General features: G+C 51.4%; 2 protein-coding genes across 2 annotated transcripts in view; one reads left to right on the top strand and one right to left on the bottom strand.

The window, feature by feature from the left end:
* Positions 1 to 93: 93 nt before the first annotated feature.
* H3-3a (H3.3 histone A) lies at positions 94 to 7,741 on the top strand. The gene is made up of 4 exons (XM_070023225.1): positions 94 to 198; positions 1,590 to 1,735; positions 2,367 to 2,520; positions 7,117 to 7,741. The coding sequence occupies exons 2-4, from the start codon at positions 1,608 to 1,610 to the stop codon at positions 7,243 to 7,245; spliced, it is 411 nt and encodes a 136-aa protein (XP_069879326.1). The 5' UTR covers positions 94 to 198; positions 1,590 to 1,607; the 3' UTR covers positions 7,246 to 7,741.
* Positions 7,742 to 13,272: 5,531 nt separating this feature from the next.
* Positions 13,273 to 27,138, bottom strand: part of Acbd3 (acyl-CoA binding domain containing 3) — a 35,422-nt gene continuing 21,556 nt past the window's right edge. Inside the window, exons 6-8 of the mRNA XM_070023224.1 lie at positions 25,567 to 25,753; positions 21,447 to 21,731; positions 13,273 to 14,975 (exon numbers count right to left, since the gene is read on the bottom strand). Coding sequence (XP_069879325.1) covers positions 14,764 to 14,975; positions 21,447 to 21,731; positions 25,567 to 25,753 — 684 coding nt within the window. The 3' untranslated portion in view covers positions 13,273 to 14,763. The remainder of the gene's footprint in view (positions 14,976 to 21,446; positions 21,732 to 25,566; positions 25,754 to 27,138) is intronic.

Here is a 27,138-nt window from a genome sequence, read left to right as displayed (position 1 = left end):
GGGCCGGGGGCGGGGCCGAGCCTTCCCTCCATTGTGTGTGATTGGCTGGCGCGCGAGGGGGGCGGGGCGCCGCCAGAGGGGGACAGCCTCGGTGTCAGCCATCTTTCAATTGTGTTCGCAGCCGCCGCCGCGCCAGCGCCGCTCTCCGACGCCAGCGCCGCCTCTCGTTCGCCGAGCTCCAGCCGAAGGAGAAGGGGGGTGAGTTTCCGCGTCGGCCGGCTCCCGGCCTCCCCGGGCCGGGCCCGCTCGCCCCGGGCCCTGCGTCGGGCCGGGGGCGACACTCCGGGGCGGCCCCGAAAACTTTCTGGCCCGGAGATGGGGGCGGGAGTGAGTTGGCCGCCTCCCCGGCGGCGGCGGCGGCGGCCCGCGCCCCCCGCGCCCCCCGCGCCCCGCGCCGCGCTCCCGCCCGCTCCCGCCCGCTCCCTCGCCCTTTCTTCGGTTGAGCGGCCCCGGCTCCCGCCGCCGCCCGCGCGGGCCTCGGCCGCCGCCCCGCCCCGGGCCCCGGCTTTCGGGCGGGAACGCGGCGGAACGGCCGCCGCTCGCCCGGGAGAGGCGCCCGCCGCCGCCCGCCGCCCGCCGCGGCTGCGAGCTTCACCATCTTGTCTGCGCGCCGGGACCGACCATGTTTGCCCGCGTCGCCTCGCCGCCGGGGGGGCCGTCCTCTGGGGGCCGCGCTCCCTTCCGAGGGACGGAAACTTGACGCGCTGGAAATGCAGAAACTTCTGCGACGGGAGCGGCGCGGCGGGGGCCGGGCCGGGGATCGAGATCGGGCCGGGGCCGGGCCGGGAATCGGGCCGGGAAGGGGATCGGGATCCGGTCGGGGAAGGGATCGAGGGCCGGGCCGGGGATTGGGATCGGGCCGGGAACGGGGAGGGGATCGGGGGCCGGGCCGGGGATAAGGATCGGGCCGGGGATTGGGATCGGGCCGGGGAGGGGATCGGGGGCCGGGCCGGGGATCGGGGGCCGGGCCGGGGATCGGGATGGGGCCGGGCCGGGGATCGGGATGGGGCCGGGCCGGGGATCGGGATGGGGCCGGGCCGGGGATCGGGATAGGGCCGGGGAGGGGATCGCGGGCCGGGCCGGGGATGGGGGATCGGGGCCGGGCCCGGGGATTCGGGGGCCGGGGCGGCTGCGCCGGCGATGGTTTGCATTTTGGTGGTTCTGGATCCGCGCGCCGCCGGGCCGGGCCGGGCCGGGGATCGGGGCCGGCGGTGGCGGGCGGTCCCGAGGCCGAACCGAAAGTTTGGGCGGTGCGGTTGGGCCGGGCGCCCACCGGGGCGGGCGCGGGCCCGCGAGGGCGGCTTTGTGGGCGCTCGCGGCTCGTTTCCCGGCGCCTCCGGCCCGGGTGCGGCGAGGGCACGGGCCGGGGATGCGTTCCGGCCCGCGGGCGGCCCGGGGTTTCTGCGGCCTGCGTGCGGGCCGGGCGCCCCGGCTCGGCCTGACGGGAGCCGGGGGAAGGCCGCCGCCGCCGGGGTCCCGGGCCGGCGTTCGGCCCGAGGGCGGGGCGCGGACGGCTCCGGAACCCCGGCGGCCCCGAGGTGGCGGGGAGGCCGCGCGGGCGCACGTGGTGACTCTGGTCGACGCCGCAGGGTTGAGGCCGCTCCGCCATGGCTCGCACCAAGCAGACCGCCCGCAAGTCCACCGGGGGCAAGGCGCCCAGGAAGCAGCTGGCGACCAAGGCCGCGCGCAAGAGCGCGCCCTCCACCGGAGGGGTGAAGAAGCCGCACCGCTACAGGTACGCGGCCGCCCGCCGCCCCGCGCACGCGCACGCACGCACGCACGCGCGCGCACGCGCCGCCACACGCGCGAGCGGAGCCCGGCCGGCCGGCGGGGAGGGTCGTGGGGCCCTTCCTGGAGAGCGCCGGCCCCTCCCGGCTTCAGGCCTGGTCGGGACGCCGGCCCTGGAGGGCGGAAGTGGGGTTGAGGGGACGCGGCCCCCCCGGAGGCGGCGGCCTCGGCAGCGCCTGCCCGCACGCGCGGGCCCTGGGCTCCACCCCCAGCACCCACACGCGGCGCCAGGCCCCGAGCGCGGGCCCCACCGACAGACGCGGGCAAAGCCACACCTGAGACGAGTCTACGCTGTTGGTGTGTTTTGTTGCCAGAGTCCGAGTTTCAACGACCGCAGGCGGTGACGGTCCGCACGGGTGGGCCGTCCCGTGCGCAGACATGCTCAAAGGGGAAAGTAGCGATGTGCTGGAACTCAGCGGTGGCGTTTGTCTAGAGTATTCAGGTCATAAACGGGTGACAATTGAGGTTGAAGAGTAGTGCGTGGTTTGACTTTTTGGAGAATTGATGTATTTCTCTTTTTAAACTGCCCACTTTTTCTTACGTGTGGTAACCATTCCTTTTAATGTTAATGTTTTAAGGCCTGGTACTGTGGCGCTCCGTGAAATTAGACGCTACCAGAAGTCCACAGAACTTCTGATTCGCAAGCTCCCTTTCCAGCGTCTGGTGCGAGAAATTGCTCAGGACTTCAAAACAGATCTGCGCTTCCAGAGCGCAGCTATTGGTGCTTTGCAGGTACAGTGGTGGGCATGTAGGGAAGCAGCCCCTTAAGAGTTTCCAGGGCAGGCCCTGGTGGTGGCTGCCTGTGTGATCAGGACCATGGTCTGCGTGTCTCCTTCACTGCTTCTCCCAAGAGGTCAGAAGGACCCCATATCAGCAAACAAGCCTGGTTTCTGTTCACTTGTAAACTTTTGCCTGTTTTGATGCAGTCATAAGCCTGGGATGGTAGTTGACCTTCCTGTTGAGATGTGGGAAAGATTAGGTTACTCCCAGCATTGCAGTTATATGGCAAAATCATAATTTGATTCCAAAACGATGCCCACTGCACCTTTAAAAGTTTCTTTTAACACTGCATTAAAAACCATGCTTTGTGGACATTAAGATGGGTATTTGAGTCACACTTGAAACAGTTGTGAGACTAAGAGCAGTGTTGGAGAGTGCAAGACCGAAAGACATAGATGCAGAACAAGCAGTATTAAAACGTCATGAATTCTTGGGCTGGGAATGTAGCTTAGTGGTAGAGTGCTTGCCTATCATGCATGAAGCCCTGGGTTCAATTCCTCAGTACCACATAGAAAAAGCAGGAAGTGGTGCTGTGGCTCAAATGGTAGAGTACTCACCTTGAGCAAAAGAAGCTTCAGGGACAACAGAGTCCAGGCCTGAGTTCAAGCCCCAGGACTGGCCAAAATATGTGTATATGAAGTCTGGTACAAGTGATGGGGTCTCTAACGTATGGAGAAAAGGTGTCTGAAGGGAGTTTGATAACAGATTTCAGAGACTCTTAGCTCCAGGGTCACAAGATTAAAATGTGAAATGAAAGCCGGTGCTGGTAGCTCACGCCTGTAATCCTAGCTACTCAGGAGGCTGAGAACTGAGGATCGCAGTTCAAAGCCAGCCTGGGCAGGAAAATCTGTGAGACTCTTATCTCCAATAAACCACCAGAAAACTGGAAGTGGCGCTGTGGTTCAAGTGGTAGAGCACTCGCCTTGAGCTGAAGAGCTGAGGGGACAGTGCCCAGGCCCAGAGTTCAAGCCCCACAACCGACCAAAAAGAAAGAAAAGACTTGAAACTAATACAAGGTATTTGGCAGGTTTCACAATAAAAAAATAAAAATTAAAAAATATTCCGCAGGGCATAGAAGGTGATTAATGCCAATGTCCTAACCTATTTTAAGTTGTGGTTGGCATTCTTCAGACCCTCTGTATCTCAAACTAAGGTAAAGCCACCACTTCCACCAGAAGCAGTGATAAAAGTGCAGATTGCTGGCGCCAGTGCAGACGTACATCAGAATCCACATAGACTCCATTGGAGGGTTTTCAGGGCTGCTGTTGCTGTGCTGGGCGTTGGCTTCATATGTGAGAAAGAGCTGATAGGTGGATTCTACCATGGAGTATAATTGGCCGAGCTGTTTCTATGGCTAGTCTAAACTCTTTTGATTGGTGAATTCCAAAAACAGGCATCCATTAAATTTTCAGTGGGTTGAAATTACTGAAAATTCAACAACCAAAAATCTTCCTTTGCTGTTACTTAAAGCTTTTCTTTTAATAACTCATTGTCTTCAGTTCCTTAATCATTTATTACTTAATCAAGTATTACCAAGATTTCCAGGATTGGTAAAAAGTTGCTAATTTTTTTTTCTTGGATTACTATGTTAGCAGGAATATGCTTAAAACAGCACTAAACTTAGAAGTTTTTTGTTGTTGTTGTTGTTTTTGTGTGTGTTTTTTGGGTTGTGGGGCTTGAACTCTGGGCCTGGGCGCTGTCCCTCAGCTCTTCAGCTCAAGACTAGCGCTCTACCACTTGAGCTATAGCGTCACTTCCAGCTTTTTCTGTGTATGTGGTGCTGAGGAATCGAACCCAGGGCTTCATGCATGCGAGGCAAGCACTCTACCACTGAGCCATCTTCCCAGCCCTACTTACAAGTTTTTCTGTATGTGTTTTTTGTTGTTTTTTAGTTGGTCATGGGGACTTGAACTTGGGGCCTGGGCACTGTCTCTGAGCTCTTCAGCTCAAGGTTTCTCTACGACTTGAGCCACAGCACCACTTCCAGCTTTTTTCTTTTTGCTTATGTGGTGCTGAGGAATCAAACCCAGGGCCTCATGCATGCAAGGCAAGCGCTCTACCGCTTGAGCCACAGTACCACTTCCGATTTCCTGTGGGTTTTTGGAGATAAGAGTCTCATGGCCTTTACTACATGGCCTTTACTACCTTGGCTAGCTTTGAACCGTGATCCTAGAACTCAGCCTTCTGAACAGCTAGGATTAAAAAGTTTTTATTTCTGGAACTTGCCATTTAATATTTTCAGACCATAGGTGAACGGAAGTGGAATGATGACTGACAAAGGACTGTGGGATGGAGAGGGATGAATGTAAATGTAGCTTACTGGAGTGGATGGTAGAGAAGAGATTAATTTCCTTTTGACCAATAGTTAACCTGAGAGCAATGCTGAGTGCTGGGGTGCAGATCCTGCTCGGTGGCAGAGTGCTGGGCCTCTCAGGCCCCAGGCCTGGCTTCGGGTTCAGTTCCCAGCCCCGAAACCCCTTCCCCATCAAACACTGTAAGCCTTTTTTTGTGTGAGTGCGTTTTTCTTTTTTTGTTTTTGTGTTTGTTGTTTTCCTCCTGGTTCTGGGGCTTGAACTGTGGCCTGGGCTCTGTCCCTGAGTTTTTCACTCAAGGCTAGGGCTCTACCCATTTGAGCCACAGCTTCACTTCATTTTTTTTCTGGTGGAGATAAGCGTCTCACTGATTTTTCTGCCTGGGTAGGCTGTGAACCTCTGTCTTCAGAACTTAGCCTTCTGAGAAGATAGGATTACAGGCATATGGGCCACCAGCACCCAGGTTTATTTTTATTATTATAAGGGCGATGGACAGAGGGCTTACAGTTACATAAATCAGGTAGTGAGTACATTCCTTTATGGGTGCCCAGACCTTCCATTGCTTGGCTCTCGCGGTTTTTCCCTCTGTTCCCCACCCCCAAGGTGCATTGACTCACGGTTTCAGTGTGCAGTGAGCACCATTGCTGCATTCGCTCACACTTTGTCCCTCCATTGCTGTGCCCTTGGCCCTGCCCTCCCGAAGACAAAGCCACCTTTTTACATTTTCTGGAGTTCACTTTGTTGAGCACACAAGCATTGCGCCTTTGTGTTCCCGTTGATATTTCCAAGAATTGGAATAGTTTTACTGCAGAATCATGAAGGTGGGATGATTCAGCCCTACAGCCTCAGGCACTCCTAAGCATACCACCACTCAGCCATATCCTAGCTCTTACTCTAAAGAGGCTTTAAACAGAACTTAGGAAGGTCTGATTTCCCACTTAACTGTTCCAGGTCAGGTTAGACTTACAGAAAATGGCTTCAACATGAGCAAGCAGGTGTTTTAACATAGGTTTGAGTTCTGCATTATTTGTCAAGTGTCAAGTGCTGGTGGTTCAGTAGTTCAGCCAGGAGTGGGTGTGGGTAGATGTCTACAGAAGGACCGGAAGCCCACCTCTCTGTTAGAAGGTAGCAGGGGCACATCTCTTAGCCGTGTGTCACAGTTTGTAAATGTGAGACCAACCTGTGATGTATTCTAGGATTTACAAGCATGTTTGTGATAAAATTGGTGTAAAAGATGATAGGGCTGTGAAAGTTGGCTCAGTGGTAGAGTGCGTATCTGAGGCCCTGATTTTGATTCCTCAGCACCACATAAGCAGAAAAAGCTGAAAGTGGCGCTGTGGCTCAAGTGGCAGGGCGCTGCTAGCCTTGAGCTGAAGAGCTGAGGGACAGCGCCCAGGACCAAAAACAAAAAAAGCTAGGGCTGCGGGTGTAGCTCAGTGATTTAGAGCTCTTAGTATGTACGTATGTGCTCAAGTCATAGGTTCAATCCCCAGCGCTGCTGTGGTAAATACGTAGATTGAATAAGAATAAAGCTGGGCTGGGTAAAATAGGGGATTAGATATAATTCTGCAAGATTATGGAGAATGGGATATGGCTGGGGTTTAACCCAGGATGACACTGTTGTTCACTGAATTTTGAGACATTTCTAGTCTTTATTTTTTGCCAATCCTGGGGCTTCTTGACCTCAGGGCCCAGGTGCTGTCCCTGAGCCTCTGTAATCAAGGCTAGCACTCTACTCCTTGAACCATGGTGGTCTACTTCCTGCTTTTTTCTGAGTAGTTTACTGGAGATAGAAGTCTCATGGGGTTTCCTGTCCAGGCTGGCTTTGAACCACGATCCTCAGATCTCAGTCTCCTAAGTAGCTAGGATTATAGGCATGAGCCGCCACCACCTAGCTTGTTTCCATATAATTGTGCATACATGTGTGTATTTTACATATACATCTATATTTATGTATATTATGTATACTAGGGAAATGGAAGTGCCTTGGTTAATAAAATTTGCAATTTGCCTTAAAATTTATAGACAAGTTTTGACAGGTTGTTTGCGGGAGGGGTGGTGTTTGAAACAGGTCTTATGAATTCCTTTGGCTCAAGGCTGTGTGCCCACATACTTGTCTAAACGCATGTGTGTTGGTACTCAGCTGAACTCAGAGTTCAAAGTCCCATTTTAACTCATACTTAGAAAGTCTTAACTGTTGAAAATAATATCATTCATAATTTTATTCTTGTTGCAGGAGGCGAGTGAGGCCTATCTCGTTGGCCTTTTTGAAGATACCAATCTGTGTGCTATCCATGCCAAACGTGTGACAATTATGCCAAAAGATATCCAGCTAGCACGCCGCATACGTGGAGAACGTGCTTAAGAATCCACTAAAATGGGAGGCATTTCATTCTCAAAATCCCCCCCCCTTTTCTTGTTATCAGTAGTTCTGAATGTTAGATTTTTTTTCCCATGGGGTCAAAAGGTACCTAAGTATATGATTGCCAGTGGAAAAATAGGGGACAGAAATCAGGTATTGGCAGTTTTTCCATTTTCATTTGTGTGTGAATTTTTAATATAACTGTGGGGATATAAAGCATTAATGCAAGTCAAAATGTTTCAGCAGTTCAACTTTATAACAATTATAAATCTGTTAAATTTTTCTGGACAATGCCAGCATTTGGATTTTTTTAAAAATAAGTAAATTTCTTATTGATGGCAACTAAATGGTGTTTGTAGCATTTTTATCATACTGGTAGATTCCATCCGTTCACTCCACTTTTCTAACTGAGTTGTCCTACATGCAAGTTCATGTTTTTAATGTTGTCTGTCTTCTGTGCTGTTCCTGTAAGTTTGCTATTAAAATACATTAAACTATACCTGCCTTTGATCTTTATTATAATCACCTTTACCATGCCTGCTTCCCTGTGGGGGTATTTTTTTTCTTTTTTGGCCAGCCTCCAGGCCTGAACTCCGCTCCTTTGGCTCACGGCTGGTGTTCAGTCACTTGAGCCCACAGCACCACTTCCAGTTTTCTGGTGGTTTTTATTGGAGATAAGAGTCTCGTGGACTTTCCAGCCTGGGCTGGCTTTGAACCCTGATCCTCAGATCTCAGCCTCCTGAGTAGATTGTCACCTTATACCTGAGACATAAAAGATCTAGGAAAGGGCTGGCTCAGTGGCAGACCTGAAGCAAGCCCTGGGTTCGATTCCTCAAAATCATATACACAGAAAAAGCCCGAAGTGGCGCTGTGGCTCAAGTAGCAGAGTACTAGCCTTGAGCAAAAGAAGCTCAGGGACAGTGCCCAAGATGTGAGTTCAAGCTCCAGGACTGGCCAAACCAAAAAATGTAGGAAGCGGGGCACTGGTGGCTCATGCCTGTAATCCTGGAACTACTCAGGAAGCTGAGATCTGAAGATCGCGGTTCGAAGCCAGCCTGGACAGGAGAGTCCATGAGATTCAGCTCCAATAAACCACCAGAAAGCTGGAAGTGGGGCTGTGGCTCAAGTGGTAGAGCACTTGCCTTGAGCTGAAGAGCTGAGCGACAGCGCGCAGGCCCAGAGTTCAAGTCCTAAGAACCTCCTTCCCATCAGACAACTCCCCACGAGTGCTCAGCCACCCGGGTACGCGCGCCCTCCATCACACCAAGCCACCTCACACATGGGGTATAGGGCTGGGCCCATGGGTGCTGACCAGGCGTGGGCAGGTGGGTGTGCCTGCTGAGTGAGCCCCGTGGAAGTACCTGGGCCTCAAAAACTTAAAGGCAGCAAGACACCCATTGCTCATACTCAGGAGACAGGATGGAGGGGGAAGTCTGCCCAGCTAGAAAAACCCGTAAGACTCCATGTGCAAAATAGCTGGCACAAAGCCAGGCTGGAGGCAAGGCTGAAGCGGTAGAGTACGACCCAGTGGAGAAAGCCAAGCAAGGTCAGGGCAGTTGAGACCTTGGTTCCAACCACAGGCATAGTGGTGCTCACCTATAATCCAAGTGCTGGGGGGCTGGGGTTGGGAGGAACTTAAGGTCCAGGCCACTTGGGCTACAGCAATTTCAATTGTGACACACATACACTCCAGGAGGGACATGAGGCTGTCTAGCAGCCCCGGGCTGGGGCTGGCAGTCCAGGGAGCAGCTGCGGGCACAGGCTCTGCTAACCAGTCCCAGCCCCTAGAGCCTCAGCTCTAGCTTAGAGGAACCACATGCAAGGTGGCAGCCCTCAGGATTGTAAGGGAGAATGGGGGAGGGCAGGGAGGGAGGCATTCACTGAGGCCACTCTAGCTTGAAAGCTCTACCCTCCCTCTGCGGGTGGTCAGGAGACAGCAGCCCGGAGCTCTGAGGGCTATGCTGGGCCCAGGCCTGACCTCTGTTATGTGCAGGACCTGAGCTCAGCTTCAGGCCCCGGCGGGACCCCAGCCTGTGGGGCTCCAGGCTTCCCTGGCACTGAACTCCACCTGAGAGATCAGACCATGAGGGAACCCACAGCCAGGATCCCAGAGCCCAATGACCCGAAGCACGCAGCCCCATACTCCCACCCCAACAGTGACTTTTAGCAAAAGGGGGGGGGGGGGAGGAAGGGAGCGGCCTGATAGCTCATCCTGTGGGCCTGCCTGCAACCTAATGTGCTGTGGGAACTGAACAAGGGTATCTTGAAGAAGACGCTTCTCTTGTGGGAAAAACACTGGAGAGAAGGACTCCTCTGGGCACGAAGGTGTTTACAAGATGGACGCCAGGTGGTGAGAGCCCGCAGCACCCCTCCCCAGCCCCCATGCCAGGTCTTGGCGTAAGGCTGCACGGCAGGCTTGTCTGGGTGCTAGGTATCCAGCCAAGGTGAGCAAGCTGACTGACCTGTGGCGTGGGCAGGGACTGCACAGTGCCCACACCCAGCTGTACACCATCTGCCTCCACGAAAACTTTTTTGCCAGTCCTGGGTCTTGAACTTTGGGCTGGGGTGCTGTCTTTGAGCTCTTCAGCTCAAGGCGAGTGCTCTACCACTTCAGCCATAGTGCTATTTCTGGTTAACGAGATAAGAGTCTAACAGATCTTCCTGCCCGGGATTGGTTTTGGGGTTGGTTTTGAGCTTCGGTCCTCAGGTCTCTGCCTCCTGAGTAGCTAGCTAGTACAGATGTGAGCCACTGGCTAGGTGGAGACCTTCCCCACCCCAGTCCCTGGCAAAGTACTGTCATGTCACTACCCCACAGGGGGTGCTACTTCCCAACAAGACCCAAGTACACACAGCCACATGCTGACCAACCCCAAGAGGCCACCGGGAGGAGATGCAGAGGGCCGGGCTCCCAGGGAACCCGTGTGTCACCTGAGAGGATGGCAGAGCAGCCAGGCCTGCCCCGGGCACAGAGGGGGCTGAGCTGCTGGCCACCGCCGCTCTTCCACAGCAGGCATGGCTCACCGCCAAGGCAGCACCCACGCCGGCAGGAGCTCACCACGTCTGGGCTGTTGCTTTTGTTGGTTTTGGCCAGTCCTGGGGCTTGAATTCAGGGCTCAAGGCAAGTACTCTACCACTTGAGCCACAGTGCCACACCCAGCCTTTTCTGTGTATGTGGTACGGGGGAATCAAGCCAGGGCCTCACGAGTGCTAGGCGAGCGCTCTACCGCCGAGCCCCTTCCTGCCCCTGTGCTCCACACATGCCAGTGCAGCAGCCCTGGCACAGGTGGCGAGCAGGGAACACCTCGCCCAACTCTGTCTTCTGAGTACTGTACACGTACACACTCACATGCTCTGACGTACCCACCTCCACGTCCATTGTGATCCGGGAAGTTCTGCAGCTAGGACCCATGTCTCCGTGGTGCCCTACCAGCCCTGGCTCTTGTCAGGCTGTGGCAGCTGCTTCCAGCCAGCCTCTCAGGGCCGAGTCCTCCTCACAGAGGAGAGGACAGGGCAGCCTGTGTGGCACAGGCCTCTCAGGACCTAGCTCTGGGTCAGCACCACACGGAGGCCAGGCTAGTCAGGCACTTGCCTGCAGCAAGGAAGTAGGAATTAGGCCACACCTTCTCCTCTTTGGGGCCGGCTGGCTTGGGTCCCTACTAGCCCCCTGTCTCACAAAGCCAGGCCGGTTCCCACGGGCTCGCCCCGCCTCCCTGCACAGGAGCAGAGCAGTGCCGGGACAGCGGTCAGGGCTGCACATGGGGTCGGGGGTCCAGCAGCTCGGATCTGGACACCACTTGACCATTTGCTTTGCTAGGGGAGTGCCCTGCACCCCAACACAGACAGGAATCCTTGCGCCAGCGCAGACCCCTCACCCACAACGCATTTTAACTTCAAACTTTTTTTTTGGGGGGGGGGGGTGGAGAGAGAACATAAACTTGTCTCTAAACACCAGAAAAATCTATAAACCAGTGAGAGACAAAAATACACTCTTGTAATGTTCTAAACAGTATATACAGCATTATCAATATTTGAAAAAATTCTGTGCTATGTTCATGAATCCTAGCAGCAGCACTAAACAAGTACTAACTCCTGAAAACCAAAGAATAAGTCAACAGGAGAGGTAAATGGAATCAGAACACTCACCTCAAATAAGGCAGCAAAGGATGACAGGAATCCAAAAAACAAGGGAACGAGGAAAAATGAGCAACCACAGAACTCAAGTCTTGGCCACACACTGGAACCGATACTACAGTTATTGTAATGAAGAGAAAGCAATGGTAGGACTAGATAAAAGGAAAACACCCAGTATGAGATCCATGTGAATATTTAAATAGGTAGGAGCTGTAGCTCATCAGTAGTGCTTGCCTGATGCGCAAAGCTTTTGATTTGATCCTTAGAACACGCGCGCGTGCACACACACACACATGCACACACAGGCACCAATAGGTTAACAGAAAAAGCATCTACAGATGTTCATGTAAACTTCAGTGGGGCTGGCGACATAACCCTGCAGCCCCAGGACTTGGGTGGCAGAGGCACAGCACTGTGTTTTAGACGAATATGGGGTGCACAGGGAAAACTTGACTCAAAGCAAGGAAAACCCAGGAGCGATGGTGGCCACACTAATACCAAAGGACGTGAACATCAGAACTAGGTAGGGTATACCTTAGGGATGAATAGGTAACATGTAACTCTTCAACCATGAGTGTGAATTCACCTAGTAACTCACTTCAAAGCATATGAAGTAAAAATCAACCCAAAAAGCCTGGTACCAGTGTCTCAGCCACTGCTGTAATCCTAGCTACTTAGGAGGCTGAGGTCTGAGGTGTGCATTAAAGTCAGCCAGGGCAGGAATGTCTGTCTATCAGACTCATAACTCCAATTAGCGGCTTAAAAAAAGTCCTAAGTAGGGGCTGGGAAGGTGGCTCAGTGGTAGAGCGCTTGCCTTGCATGCCTGAGGCCCTGGGTTCGATTCCCCAGCACCACATAAGCGAAAAGAAAAAAGCCGGAGGTGGCGCTGTGGCTCAAGTGGTAGAGCGCTAGCCTTGAGCTGAAGAGCTGAGGGACAGCGCCCAGGCCCAGAGTTCAGGCCCCATGACCGGACCCCAAAAAAAAAAAAAAAAAAAAAGTCCTAAGTGGAGCCATGGTTCAAGTGGTAGAGTACTCACTAGCTTGGAGCACAAAAGCTTAGGGAAAGTGCCCAGGTCCTAAGTTCAAGCCCAAGGACTGGCACACACACACAAAAAATATACCCAATCTGGGCTGGGAAGGTGGCTCAGTGGTAGAGTGCTGGTCTAGCATGCATGAAGCCCTGGGTTTGATTCCTCAGTAGTACATACACAGAAAGAGCCCGAAGTGGTGCTGTGGCTCAAGTGGTAGAGCACTAGCCTTGGGCAAGAGCAGCCCAGGGACAGTGCCCAGGCCCAGTACTGGCACACACACACCAAAAAACACCACACCACATGAAAGTACAATTTCATTTTTCAGCTATCCGGCTGACCAAGAGAAGTCTTGGTAATTTGAGTACTAACAGGAAAAAGCAGCACTCTCAGACTCCACTGGCGGTATGGAGACTGAGTGTGGCCATGGTGGAGGGCACACAGTAGTATCTATCCTGACTGACCAGCTGACTTACACATGCGGTCGGCAGGCACACAGCACTGGGGTACCATGTGCTCCATCACAAAATCAACAGCACCGTGACCATCAGTAACAGCGCTCTGCCAGCCACAAAAGCCATCCTGTGTTCACCGAGAACCAGCAGCTCACCTTCCACCTCTGCCGTCCTCCCCCCGTGGAGGGGTCGGCATCAATGACACACCAACACGTCACAGAGGAACACTTTAATTGGTTAAATATATTACTTTCAAGATCTTTTCGAAATCGCACTTGTACTGTACTAATCAACAGCCAAAGGCAATGAGAAATTTAAAATCAAACGTGTTTAGACATGAACATGTGCCAGGCGACGCTCCCCACACACGCAAGGAAAAGTATGATCAAAGGCTGCAAGAAGGATAGATTAGTGCCTGCTTTTCAAAAGTTTATTTTACATTTTAAATACAGTGTTTTTCTCTTTCAAAAGAGAAGTCAGGAAGTACCTAACTCTGTTACACTGTATGCAGAGAGCTGTGGGGCGGCTCACGAAGGTTTTAGATGTAACAGGGTGGACACCAGGACCATGACTAAATCAGAATCAAAAACACAAATTAAGCACTACTTGGGAGAAAATAATTCAGTTTCTGAACAAAGAAAACAGATACGTACAAAAACCCAGGTTATTAGAAAAAAAAAAACAAACATAAATGCAGCACACAAAAGTCAAACAGCCGGTATGTGTGAGCTGTGTACAAGTAGCCGGTCAATGAACTTGTTCCTAAAGAAATTACTTCCAATTTGAAAATGTAAAACTCTTAAGTCTTTCAGTAACACAAAATAACAATGCTAAGTGCATACAGCCATCTGTCATTTTCTATCCACATCACCCTCCTTTTCTAAACTTACCACTTACACAAATTTGAACCAATTAATCCGTTTGTTTTCAGTAAAAATATAAACACAAAAGATGTACCTCTTCCCATCAGTGAAGACATACTACAGATTAAAGCTATACAATTTGAGCACAGGCGTATGCTTTTCCATTCCTAATGTTCCCTACTGGGCCAGTGGGGACCTCCACCTCGGGACCAAGGGCAATGTGGTCGCGGTCGCTGCGGCCGCTCTGGCACTCCCCAAACACAAATCACACGGAAATGATTTACAGCTTTTAATTTAGTAGGTGCCACTTTGTGTGTACAAAACCCTAACTGTACACTTGGTGCAGAAAACTTTCCATCTGAGTTGTCGTGTTTTGTTTTGACTGCTAGTGTGATACGAATGAAAGGCCTGAGCTGGTGGAGATTGCAAGGAAGAGGTCTGAGGTGTTCTATGTGTCCACAAACTCCCATTATCTACTGGGTTTTAGTATTCTAAGTTTAAGACAATCTCTGAAAGTAATTCTCTGTAATGTATGTAACTCAACAGCTGCCTCAAAGCAAAAATAACCTGGGTGGTTCAGAACAAGACTGAGGCGCTGTCTGTCTCTCCAGTACACTGTGTGAGGTCTTGAGTTTGATCCCCGCCCCTGCACAGGGTGTCGACTACCAGCAAGCATGTCACCCAGACAGCACTGCAGCTATGGGCCCTGGGGGACACACGGGCAGGCAGCGGCAGAACCGCCAGCCAGTCAGGCCAGCGCTGGCCAAGTGTGTTCTGGTGACTGAGTATCTCACACGGGGCTCCTGTAACTTAAGCATCCACTAGTGCATATGCTGGTCAGCACCCAGGGACTAATGAGTCAGAGGGACCCTCTAGCCCCTGAGCATTACTGCTTAAGAGTCTCAAGAAAATCCTGACTCAACAAGAGTTCATACCATCAGACCAAAAAGAATAGGAGAAACACAACTCCAGTGTTCCACCAAAGCCAAAAGAAAGTAAATGCCATCTTCGCCCAAGCCTAGACTCCACTCTGTAACACCATCTTTATCTAGTATAATAGACTCTGTAGTAGACGGATTTGGACCTCCACAAGGAGTAGGAGTTGTCAAACTTGAGGAGGTAGACGCCTCTCCCTGGGTACTGGTGGCTGCCAGCGTAGACCTCCTCGTGACAGTCCCGCCGGTACACAGGCACGATCTCGTCCAACACGGGCTTGCTGCCATGCTTTTTGGCTTTCTCTTCACAGGTGATGTTTTCTGTGAGGAAAAGCAGATGCAAGTCAAACAACAGAGGAAAACCACCTTTGTCATCAAGCAACTGAACTCCTTTCTTTCCGAATTCTCTAAGTCCATTCCCCATTTTATGTACACGTGGACGGACACGGACACACACACACACACACACGCATGCACGCACGCACGCGTGCGCGCCCAGGAGGCTGGGAAGGTAACTCAGTGGTAAAGTGCTTGCCTAGCATGGATGAGGCCATGGGTTCCTCAGTACCACATGAGCAGAAAAAGCCATAAGTGGTGTTCTGGCTCAAGTGTTAAGAATGCTAGCCTTGAGCCAAAGGAAGCTACAGGCCCTGAGTTCAAGGCCCAGGACTGGCAAAAAATAAAAATAACCACCTCGAGCTGGGCGCTGGTGGCTCACGCCTGTAATCCTAGCTACTCAGGAGGCTGAGATCTGAGGATCACGGTTCAAAGCCAGCCCGGGCAAGAAAGACTGTGAGACTCCTATCTCCAATAAACCACCAGAAAACCGGAAGTGGCGCTCGCTGTAGCTCAAATGGTAGAGCACTCGCCTTGAGCTGAAGAGCTGAGGGGCAGCGCCCAGGCCCAGAGTTCAAGCCCCCAAGACCGACCAAAAAAAAAAACCACCTCCAAGGTATGGCTCAGAGCCTCTGCACCTGCTGTGAGCCAGTGCTTGGCCGGGCCGAGAGCCCAGTGGCAGACAGTTGGCGGTGAAGGTGGTCTGCACCTCGCCTGTTCTTGTCCTATTTTTGAGCACAACTTTTTTTTTTTTTTTGGTCGGTCATGGGGCTTGAACTCTGGGCCTGGGCGCTGTCCCTCAGCTCTTCAGCTCAAGGCAAGTGCTCTACCACTTGAGCCACAGTGCCACTTCCGGTTTTCTGGTGGTTTATTGGAGATAGGAGTCTCACGGTCTCTCCTGCCCGGGCTGGCTTTGAACCGCGTTCCTCAGATCTCAGTCTCCTGAGTAGCTAGGATTACAGGCGTGAGCCACCAGCGCCCGGCTGAGCCCAACTTTTTTGAGCTAGTCCTGGGGCTTGAACTCAGTGTCTGGGCACTGTCCCTGAGTTGTTTTTTTTTTTTTTTTTTTTTGGTCAGTCATGGGGCTTCTGGGCTTGGGTGCTGTCCCTGAGCTCTTCAGCTCAAGGCTAGCACTCTACCACTTGAGTCACAGTACCACTTCTGGATTTCTGAGTGGTTTATTGGAGATAAGAGTCTCACGGTCTTTCCGGGCTGGCTTTGAACTGTGGGTCTCAGATCTCAGACTCCTGAGTAGCTAGAATGACAGGCGTGAGCCACCAGCGCCTGGCTTTTTTTTACTCATCTAACACTTGAGCCACAGCTCCACTTCTGACACATTTTGGGGGGTAGTTAATTGGAGATAAGAATCTCACAGACTTCCCTGCTCTTGCTGGCTTCAAACTGTGATTCTCAGATCTCACTCAGCCTTCTGGGTAGCTTAGCTAGGCTTTAAAGGCTCAAGCCACCAGTGCCTGGCTACTTCAGAGTAAGGACAAGAAGAGTGGCTCTCAGTCTCAGGAAGCAGATCATAGCTTGTAAAGACTACCATTTTCTGTTTTTGTTTTTGGGTCCGGTCGTGGGGCCTGAACTCTGGGCCTGGACGCTGTCCCTCAGCTCGTCAGCTCAAGGCTAGCGCTCTACCTCCTGAGCCACAGTGCCACTTCTGGCTTTTTTCTTTTTGCTTATGTGGTGCTGAGGAATTGAACCCAGGGCCTCAGGCATGCCAGGCAAGCGCTCTACCACTGAGCCACCTTCCCAGCTCCAGGGCTACCATTTTCTGAATGTCTTAAATATAAAGGGTTAGGGCCTTCGTTGGGTGGAAAAGTGCTTGCCTAGCAAGTACAAGACAGCCCTCAGCACTGAAAAAACAAACAAATAAATAAAAACAAAGTAAACAAATGGAAACTGCTGTAGAGAGGTAGGCCTTCAGAGGTACTATAGTACAGTGATCTCCATCATGCCTGTTTAATCCAGCGGTGTCCTAAGTGGAGATCGTGAGTAAGCTTAACACAGACTCTCCCAGGGAGTAATTACTGGGCACAGATGACAGGAGGTCAGAAAAGAAACATCTCTAGAAGCCGGCAGGAATGAGAAAACCACATAGCTTCAAAGTCCGTGTAACTGGGCACCAATGGCTCACACTTGGAACACTAAATATTCCGAAGCTTGAGATCTGGAGGACCAGGCAGAAAGACCCTCACTTTCATCAACAGCAAGAAACTGAGCTGGAGGCACAGCCCCACTGGCAGAGCACCAGCTGAGCAAGTAATGCAAGCAAGCTCTAGGCCCTGAGTTCAACCTGTACTACCAGGGGAAAAAATCCCAGTTTAAGATATTAACTCAGCAGTCTCATGGAAAACAGGTAAAGGGATCTCAACAGAGAAGATGAAAAGTTTTCAGGTCTCTACCATGGCAGAGTAAATTCTGGTGACATGTCTTCCGGGTGAGTCCTGTCAATGCCACTGAGGAAGGTGAAGAAGGAAGGCCTCCTAGGAAGCCCTCACTCAGTCCAGAGCAATCCATACCCTATTCAAGAATAGGTTTAGAGTCTTGGAAGGGCTCTTTCTGCCACTCTGTCTACTATTGGGACTGAATTTCATTAGTAATAAGCAATTTTTGCTTAGACATAAATAATGGTGATATTGATAGAAAATGGAAAGCATTTGAAACACTGTTGGGGTTTTTTTTGGTCTGGTCGTGGGGCCTGAACTCTGGGCCTGGGCGCTGTCCCTCAGCTCTTCAGCTCAAGGCTAGTGCTCTACCACTTGAGCCACAGCACCACTTCCGGCTTTTTTCTTTTTGCTTATGTGGTGCTGAGGAATTGAACCCAGGGCCTCAGGCATGCAAGGCAAGTGCTCTACCACTGAGCCATCTTCCCAGCATCACTGTTGTTTTTTAACATAGCTAAATATTTTTGTTCTTACTCATATGCTACATATTAAAAGTTTTTGTGGAAGTGGCGCTGTGGCTCAAGTGGTAGAGGGCCAGCCTTGAGCTGAAGAGCTCAGGAACAGTGCCCAGGCCCAGAGTTCAAGCCCCATGAACAACAAAAACAAAAAAGAAAGAAAAAAGTATCCTAAAAGTTTTTGTTATCTTTGGTTACATAATGTTTATACAATTAAAAGCTCATTAAAATAAAAAGCTAAAGACAGAAACAAATGTTTTAAGCTGGGCGCTGGTGGCTCACGCCTGTAATCCTAGCTATTCAGGAGGCTGAGATCTGAGGATCACGGTTCAAAGCCAGCCCGGGCAGGAAAGACCGTGAGACTCTGATCTCCAATAAACCACCAGAAAACCGGAAGTGGCACTGTAGCTCAAGTGGTAGAGCACTCGCCTTGAGCTGAAGAGCTGAGGGACAGCGCCCAGGCCCAGAGTTCAAGCCCCACGACGGACCAATAAGAAACAAATGTTTTTAAAAAGGCTTGGCTTAAGTGGAGATCATTTTATAATTAGGAGTGGTACAGGTACAGAGTAGACTCTGCCATCTTTGAGCAAGATATACTAGAGCTAAGGTCAAGGATACTCACCTACACAGAAATGGTCCCTGCTACTTTTACCAGCATTCTTCCCAGTATCAATAACCCCAAATCGTTAGCAGCAGAAATTTCAGAAGAGAGCTCGGTGCCAGTGGCTCACTCCTATCATCCTCGCTACTCAGGAGGCTGAGATCTGAGGTACAGTTCAAAGCCAGCCTGGGCAGAAAAGTCTGTGAGACTCTTATCCAGTTAACCATCAGAAAACTGAAGTGGCTCTGTGGTAATGTGGCTCAAGTGGTAGAGCGCTCGCCTTGAGCTGAAGAGCTCAGGGACAGCGCCCAGGCCCAGAGTTTAGGCCCCACGACCCACAGAAGAGGAAGCAGGAAGATTGGTCTTGGAGTTCTTAAGGAAGCAGGACAGGTGGCACACTGACTAACCTGTGATCCAGCTCCACTACTCTCGTGATCTACCTAGGGCATCACAAGTCAGCACACAGCAGTGACACCTGCACCTCCATGTGCCTTGCTGCGTTAGCCACAGTAGCCTAGTTATGGAAACAGCCCAGGCACCCTACAATGGAGGAGGGAGCGGATCAAGAAAATGTGGCAGATATACACAATGGAACTTCACTCATCTGTATGTCATTTGCAGGGAAATGGACAGACCAGGCTCAGAAAGACATATAGTGCGTGTTTGTTTTTTTTTTTTTTCTTTTTGGTCCGGTTGTGGGGCCTGAGCTCTGGGCCTAGGCGCTGTCCCTCAGCTCTACAGCTCAAGGCTAGCGCTCTACCACTTGAGCCACAGCGCCACTTCCGACTTTTTTTCTTTTTGCTTATGTGGTACTGAGGAATCGAACCCAGGGCCTCATGCATGCAAGGCAAGCGCTCTACCACTGAGCCACCTTCCCAGCCCCAGTGTGTGTTTTTTCTTATGCATGGAACTTTATCTAATTCACACAAGCTGACTGTAGGATGGTATATGTAGGGGAAGAGTCCAATAGTGTAACTCCTCTGAACAACTGACGAACTGTTTCACAAAATGAATACCAGAAAATAGAAACGTGTTTTGGGGATGAAGGGGGCTGCGCAGGAACGAAGGGAGGGTGAGCAAATGCAGTCATTATACTCAATGAGCGTTGTCTATGTAACTTCAGGGCAGGGATGGGAGGGGGCAAACAGGGGAAAAAGATGGAAGGGAGACAATGACCAGAAAGCATAGTACTTACAACCTGACTTACGGAATTGTAAATTCTTTGTATAACTACTTAACAACAATAAAATATAAACACTAATGAGCCAAGCACCAGTGCCTCACGCCTATCATCCTAGCTACTCAGGAGGCTGAGATCTGAGGACCTCGGAGAGTCCGTGAGACTCTCATCTCCAATAAACCACTAGAAAACCAAAGTGGCGCTGTGGCTCAAGCGGTAGAGCATTTGGCTTGAGCTGAAGAGCTGAGGGACAGCACCCAGGCCTGGAGTTCAAACCCAGGATGGACAAAAGACTTAAATTTCAAGAACTGCTTAAGGCATACCTTGTGGGTATGTCCCCATCCACACCTGAGGGCCTGAGAGCGTCCAATAGGAGGGAACATCTATCTGCCACCCCTAGAGCTGATGAGACTTCCCAGAGTAGCTCTGTGAGTCGTTACTCTGACACCATGGTTGGCAACACGCCGCCCTTCCGTGCCTGAAGCTGGGCACTGTTTCTGAGGCGCCTGGCCTACAAGTACACCCCAAGGAGCTGAGCCAATGGGAGGGGCTTCGACAGCGCCGTCAGCCCGGCCCGCCAGCAGCGAGCGCTGTGGAGGAGCAGTGTGTCTCACAGCACACTTCCTGGATGAGCAGCTCCTACCTCCTCCAGCAAGACAGTGGTTTCCAAAGTGAGAACAAATGAAATTCGCTTCACTGGGATGGCCTGGTAAATTTCCTGACATTAAAAATTTTAGAATAATAATCCATGAAGATATTATCATAACATAATTTAAGTACATTTAAGGGTTGACAGAAGTTCTTATTGCTCCTTTGAAAGTTTCAAAGTGAAGCTGGGTGCTGGTGGTTCACCCCTAGAATCCTAGCTACTCAAGAGGCTAAGATCTGAGAACTGCAGATCGAAACCAGCCTGGGCAGGAAAGTTCTTGAGACTCTTATCTACATTAAACTACAAAAAAAAAAAAACAAGCCAGAAGTGGAACTGTGGCTCAAGTGGTAAGACACTCAAGTGGTCAGAGTGCTAGTTTTGAGCAAAGGGACAGAGCCCAGGCCCAGAGTTCAATCCCCAGGATTAGCAAGAACAAAAACACAAACAAAAAACCCGCAAAGCTTCTCAAAGTGAAAGGGCCGCTGGTGCTCCGGTGTTGTCCCAGCTACTCGGGAGACTCTAATCTCCAACTAACCATCAAAAAAGCTGGAAGTGAAGCCGTGGTTCAAGCGGTAGAGTGCTAGCCTTGGGCAAACAAGCTCAGGGAGAAGCTGGGCACCAGTGGCTCACGCCTGTCATCCTAGCTACTCAGGAGGCTGAGATCTGAGGATCTCGGTTCAAAGCCAGCCCAGGCAAGGAAAGTCAGTGAGACTCTTATCTCCAATAAGCCACTAGAAAACCGGAAGTGGCGCTGTGGCTCAAACCGTAGAGCACTCGCCTTCAGCTGAAGAGCCAAGTACAGCACCCAAGCCCAGAGTTCAAGCCCCACGACCTACAAAAAAAAAAAAGCTCCGGACGGCGCCCGGGCCCTGAGTTCAAGCTCCAGGACTGAGACATTAAAAAAAAAAAATCTACACAAAAATAAAAACATTTTTCAAAGAGATCTCCTGCATTTGGTTTTTGAATATGCAAGCATTCAGCAAGCAGCATAGCAAATTGCTAAACGTACTTCCCTGCACGCAGAAGCAATCGTGCTCGGGCCTGAGCCTCTCCACAGCCTTTACAGCCGAGTGTCATCTTGCCAACACACCGCCCGGCATCGCCCACCCACCATGCCCTACCTTCCTCCTCTTCCTCATCATCACTGGACTCACTGACGTGCACGCTGACCGCAGTGTTTGGAGAGTCTGTCCATTCAAAATACACCCCAAACCCAATGTCATAACTGTCTGTAGCAAATTCCCAGAAGAGATAGGATCCTTCTTCATGGGTGGGGACCCGGACAGTGACCACTTCCCCTCGGCCCACGGTGATCACAGAGTCCGCATCCTGCCGAATCTTCTCTTTAAAGTCTTTGATTTGTGGTCGTGTCCACATGGATGGGGCTGCAATCACTGGAAAAGATTCTAAAGACAACAAGAATTAAGAGTTGAAAAGAAAATCCTTTGTCCTGCAGGCAGCACTCTGGCGCAGGGGCCCTAACTCGTGCACTCCACTCAAGGCAACAGAAAGCTTCCCGAAATCCCCCCAGCTTCCTGCACTGAGCAGGCTACAGGTGGAATCCCTAACCTTACAAGTGGTTTGGGTTTTTTTTCCAGTGCGGCGTGGGGGTTGGGGGGAGACAGTCCTGGGGCTTGAACTCAGGGCCTGAGCACTGTCCATAATGCTTCTTTTTGCTCAAGGCTAGCACTCTCCCATTTGAGCCACAGCGCCACTTCTGACTTTTTCTGTTTATGTGCTGAGGAATTGAACCCAGGGCTATGTGCAGGCTAGGCAAGCACTCTACCGCTAAGCCACATTCCCAGCCCTTTTTTTTTTTTTAAACCCTCTAATTCACATGGCAATTTAAGAAGGACCTTAGAAACTCCTAACTGGAAGCAGGGAAAACATTCTAGCAAGGAAGAGATCTGCACCTGAGGGGGAAAAAAAATATATATATATATATTTTAATATATATATATTATATATATATATATTTTTTTTTTTCTTGGTCCGGTTGTGGGGCCTGAACTCTGGGCCTGGGCCCTGTCCCTCAGCTCTTCAGTTCAAGGCTAGCACTCTACCACTTGAGCCACAGTGCCACTTCCGGCTTTTTGCTTTTTTGCTTATGTGGTGCTGAGGAATCAAACCCAGGGCCTCAGGCATGCAAGGCAAGCACTCTACCACTGAGCCACCTTCCCAGCCCTGACCTGAGAATATATTACTGTTTCAAAAAAAAAAAAAAAAAAGTCAGCTGGGCAGGCGGCTCACACCTATAATCCTAGCTATTCAGGAGGCTGAGATCTGAGAATCACAGTTCAAAGCCAGCCCCAGCAGGAAAATCCGTGAGACTCTTATCTCCAATAAAGCACCAGAAAACCGGAAGTGGTGCTGTGGCTCCAGTGGTAGAGCACTCGCTTTGAGCTGAAGAGCTGAGGGACAGCGCCATGGCCCGGAATTCAAGCTCCACAACCAACAAAAAAGCCTTGACCACGAGTTGAACCATGGTCAAAGGTCCCCAAGTTTCAGGGGCTTTTCTGAAGGAGCTAAAAAAGAAAAACCCAGACAACTGAGAAGCACTCACACTAGAAAAGGGGTACAGTCTCTCTACACGAGCATCTGTGTGCAATGAGGCATGCGGCAGGCCTCCAGAGTGCTCCTCTCACTGCTACAAACCCTTCCGTGGGTGGAGGGCGGAGGGCGGTGCTAGGGGGTCTGGATGAGGATCTTGGGTGGAGGGCGGAGGGTGGTGCTGGGGGTCTGGATGAGGATCTTGGGTGGAGGGCGGAGGGCGGAGGGCGGTGCTAGGGGGTCAGGATGAGGATCTTGGGTGGAGGGCGGAGGGCGGAGGGTGGTGCTGGGGGTCTGGATGAGGATCTTGGGTGGAGGGCGGAGGGCGGAGGGCGGTGCTGGGGGTCTGGATGAGGATCTTGGGTGGAGGGTGGAGCTGTGCCAGGGTCTGGATGAGGATCTTGGGTGGAGGGTGGAGCTGTGCCAGGGTCTGGATGAGGATCTTGGGTGGAGGGTGGAGCTGTGCCAGGGTCTGGATGAGGATCTTGGGTGGAGGGTGGAGCTGTGCCAGGGTCTGGATGAGGATCTTGGGTGGAGGGTGGAGCTGTGCCAGGGTCTGGATGAGGATCTTGGGTGGAGGGTGGAGCTGTGCCAGGGTCTGGATGAGGATCTTGGGTGGAGGGTGGAGCTGTGCCAGGGTCTGGATGAGGATCTTGGGTGGAGGGTGGAGCTGTGCCAGGGTCTGGATGAGGATCTTGTGTGGAGGGTGGTGCTGGGGGTCTGGATGAGGATCTTGGGTGGAGGGTGGAGCTGTGCCAGGGTCTGGATGAGGATCTTGGGTGGAGGGTGGAGCTGTGCCAGGGTCTGGATGAGGATCTTGGGTGGAGGGTGGAGCTGTGCCAGGGTCTGGATGAGGATCTTGGGTGGAGGGTGGAGCTGTGCCAGGGTCTGGATGAGGATCTTGGGTGGAGGGTGGAGCTGTGCCAGGGTCTGGATGAGGATCTTGGGTGGAGGGTGGAGCTGTGCCAGGGTCTGGATGAGGATCTTGGGTGGAGGGTGGAGCTGTGCCAGGGTCTGGATGAGGATCTTGGGTGGAGGGTGGAGCTGTGCCAGGGTCTGGATGAGGATCTTGGGTGGAGGGTGGAGCTGTGCCAGGGTCTGGATGAGGATCTTGGGTGGAGGGTGGAGCTGTGCCAGGGTCTGGATGAGGATCTTGGGTGGAGGGTGGAGCTGTGCCAGGGTCTGGATGAGGATCTTGGGTGGAGGGTGGAGCTGTGCCAGGGTCTGGATGAGGATCTTGGGTGGAGGGTGGAGCTGTGCCAGGGTCTGGATGAGGATCTTGGGTGGAGGGTGGAGCTGTGCCAGGGTCTGGATGAGGATCTTGGGTGGAGGGTGGAGCTGTGCCAGGGTCTGGATGAGGATCTTGGGTGGAGGGTGGAGCTGTGCCAGGGTCTGGATGAGGATCTTGGGTGGAGGGTGGAGCTGTGCCAGGGTCTGGATGAGGATCTTGGGTGGAGGGTGGAGCTGTGCCAGGGTCTGGATGAGGGCCTTGCACTTGCTAGGCAGGCACTGCATCCCTTGAGCCTGGTCTTAACCCTGAGCTATAGAAACTCTTGAGAAGTATAGACTTTTCTGGCCAGGAAGATTTGTGAAACTAAGTTTCTCATGACCCACTCCCCACTGAGCACGACCCTCTCTATCCAACTCCTATTCTAGTCCAGCCCTCTCGGCCCGTGTCAGGGAGTTTTGCGCTCCCTGAGGTCACCCTCACACACTGCATATTCCCATACAGAATGCATCCCTTTCCCACCACAGCCACAATGTACACTTAACAAGAGTTATTCATCGCTGTATAAACACACCCAGAAAATGTCTAGTCAACTGACAAAGAGGTTGATGGATGAACAAGCTGTCCACAGAAAGCACTGCAGCTTTGGAAAATGTTGAGTTCTTCAGTCTCAGAAACATATCCTAATACATCCCAGCCCACCTCTAAGATGGTCAGTGAGCCTTCCCTCCAGTGGCTTATGACCAGTAGAGTATGATGGAAATGCCGATGTGCTACTTCTAAAGTCAGGGCATTAAAGCTAAACAAAACAAAACACTACCAAGCTGGGTACGGAGGCACAAACCTGTAATCCCAGCACTTGGGAGGCTCAGGTAGGTAGATCCCGAGTTCAAGATCAACCTGGACTACACAGATGCTCAGGCCAGCCTGGGCTACGTAATGACTAACAAAAACAAAAGACGTGGCACTGCCATTCTGCCTCAGCCCCTTCGGAAATAGTGCCCCGTGGCAAACACATGGGCTCCAGCCACCCCAGGAGAGGCTCCTGCTGAGCGGCACAGCCAGTAACGCTGCCATGGGAAGCAGGCCCTCCAGTCCACAACCCCAGTCTTGGCCGACACCTTGACTGAAAACTCATCGACAAACCTTCAGCCAGAACCTCTGGGCTGAACTGCTCCTGAATTCCTGACCTAAGAAACGATGCAATCTGAAATGTTTGCTGTGGTTTTAAGATTCTAAATTTGAGTATGATGTGTAACACAGCTTTAGAAAGTTTACTTATGCAAAGACAGAAGGCTATCTTACATCTTCAAAGTTTCCCCGAGACCTCTGACTTGGTCTTCCACAGGATTCTAAGGGTCATAGAACCTCATGCTCTCATGGTGAGTTCCTCCTTTTCTGACTGGCTTTTCACGCAGTCAGCACTCTGGCATCTAGATAGGAAGATGTAGGCCAAACCATACCTTTTGGTCCATTCTCCAGGGCTTCTTCTGCAGTTTCTGGCTCAAGTTCTTTCTCAGAGTTGTCAGTGTGGGTTTTGGCCTGTCCATTAACTGACAGCATATCACTTGCTACAGCTGCATTCACTTTTGGTGATGTAGGCAAAGAGGACCCAGCCACTACTACTTCCTGTTGTTTCTGTAATGCTGCCTACAAATCAAGAGAAAGTGAAGATACACTGACCTGGAGGGCTAGCATTTGGGACATTAGTTCTATGTTTCTGCCCTACCAAAGCATTCTGCTCTAATAAATTACTAACAAAGCATTTAATGTTTTTATCCTATCCATAATGAATATTGATAGTAAAATTTCAACTGACAGCTAAAAGTGAAATAATCTCCACTAAAACTATTAAAGGAAAAATTGAGCACAGTAACATGTGTTTTGTTTTTTGCCAATCCTAGGGCTTAAACCTGGGGCCTGTCTTGAGCTGCTTTTGCTCAAGGTGAGCACTCTACCACTTGAACCACAGCACCACTTCTGGCTTTTTCTGTGTACGTGGTACTAAGGAATCGAACCTGGGGCTTCATGCATGCTAGGCAAGCGCTCTACCACTGAGCCACCTTCCCAGTCCTTTGGATTTTTGTGGGGGGTGGGGGGGGGTGGGGGGAGAAGGCTGATATTGGGGCTTGTGCACGCTCATTTGGCTTTTTTACTCAAGGCTAGTGCTCTACCATTCGATCCAAACCTCCACTTCCATCATTTTGCTGGTTAATTGGAGATAAGAGTCTCACTGACTTTTCTGCTCAGGCTGTTCTGGAACTCAATTCCTCGGTAGTTAGGATTACAGGCGTATGCACCTTCACTCAGCATCAATGCTACTTCAAATACCTACTACTTAAATAACTTCTGGGAACTTCAAAAAAAATAATGAACAGGGCTGGGAATGTGGCTTAGTGGTACAGTGCTTGCCTAGCATGCATGAAGCCCTAGGTTTAATTCCTCAGTACCATATAAACACAAAAGGCTGGAAGTGGCACTGTGGCTCAAGTGGTACAGCACTAGCCTTGAGCACAGAGAGGCTCAGGACAGAGTCCAGGCTCTGAGTTCAAGCCCCAGGACTGACTACATAAATAAATAAATAAATAAATGTAAAGATGAACATAAGGCTAGGATGTAGCTCAGTGGCAAAGCACTTGCCTAGCAAGTGCAGTGTCCTAGGTTCAATCCCCAGTACAAAAAAAAAAAAAAGTGGGCTGGGAAGGTGGCTCAGTGGTAGAGTGCTTGCCTTGCATGCATGAGGCCCTGGGTTCGATTCCTCAGTACCACATACACAGAAAAAGCTGGAAGTGGGTGCTATGGCTCAAGTGGTAAAGTGCTAGCCTTGAGCTGAAGAGCTCAGAACAGTGCCCAGGCCCAGAGTTCAAGCTCCATGACCAGCAGAAAAAAAAAAAAAAAAAAAGTATACAAAACGTGAATTATACAGCTTGATCAATTTTACAAGTACAAGCCCGTAACTACCTTGCAGATGCTGTAATTGCCCTGGGACCTCTACTCCTGGTAATAGTTTTCTGACTTGTTTCTAGTACCTTTCA

Source organism: Dipodomys merriami, unplaced genomic scaffold, assembly GCF_024711535.1.
Source record: "Dipodomys merriami isolate MVZ:Mamm:240054 unplaced genomic scaffold, mDipMer1.0.p SCAF_158, whole genome shotgun sequence".
Lineage (NCBI taxonomy): Eukaryota > Metazoa > Chordata > Mammalia > Rodentia > Heteromyidae > Dipodomys > Dipodomys merriami.
The sequence above is the reverse complement of the archived record's forward strand: the minus strand, read 5'-3'. Positions and strand labels throughout refer to the sequence as shown.

Coding starts and splice junctions, on each gene's coding strand:
- H3-3a (XM_070023225.1), top strand. CDS start 1,608: ATGGCTCGCACCAAGCAGACCGCCCGCAAGTCCACCGGGGGCAAGGCG. Junction 1,736..2,366: donor AAGAAGCCGCACCGCTACAG/GTACGCGGCCGC, acceptor TAATGTTTTAAG/GCCTGGTACTGTGGCGCTCC. Junction 2,521..7,116: donor CAGCTATTGGTGCTTTGCAG/GTACAGTGGTGG, acceptor TTCTTGTTGCAG/GAGGCGAGTGAGGCCTATCT.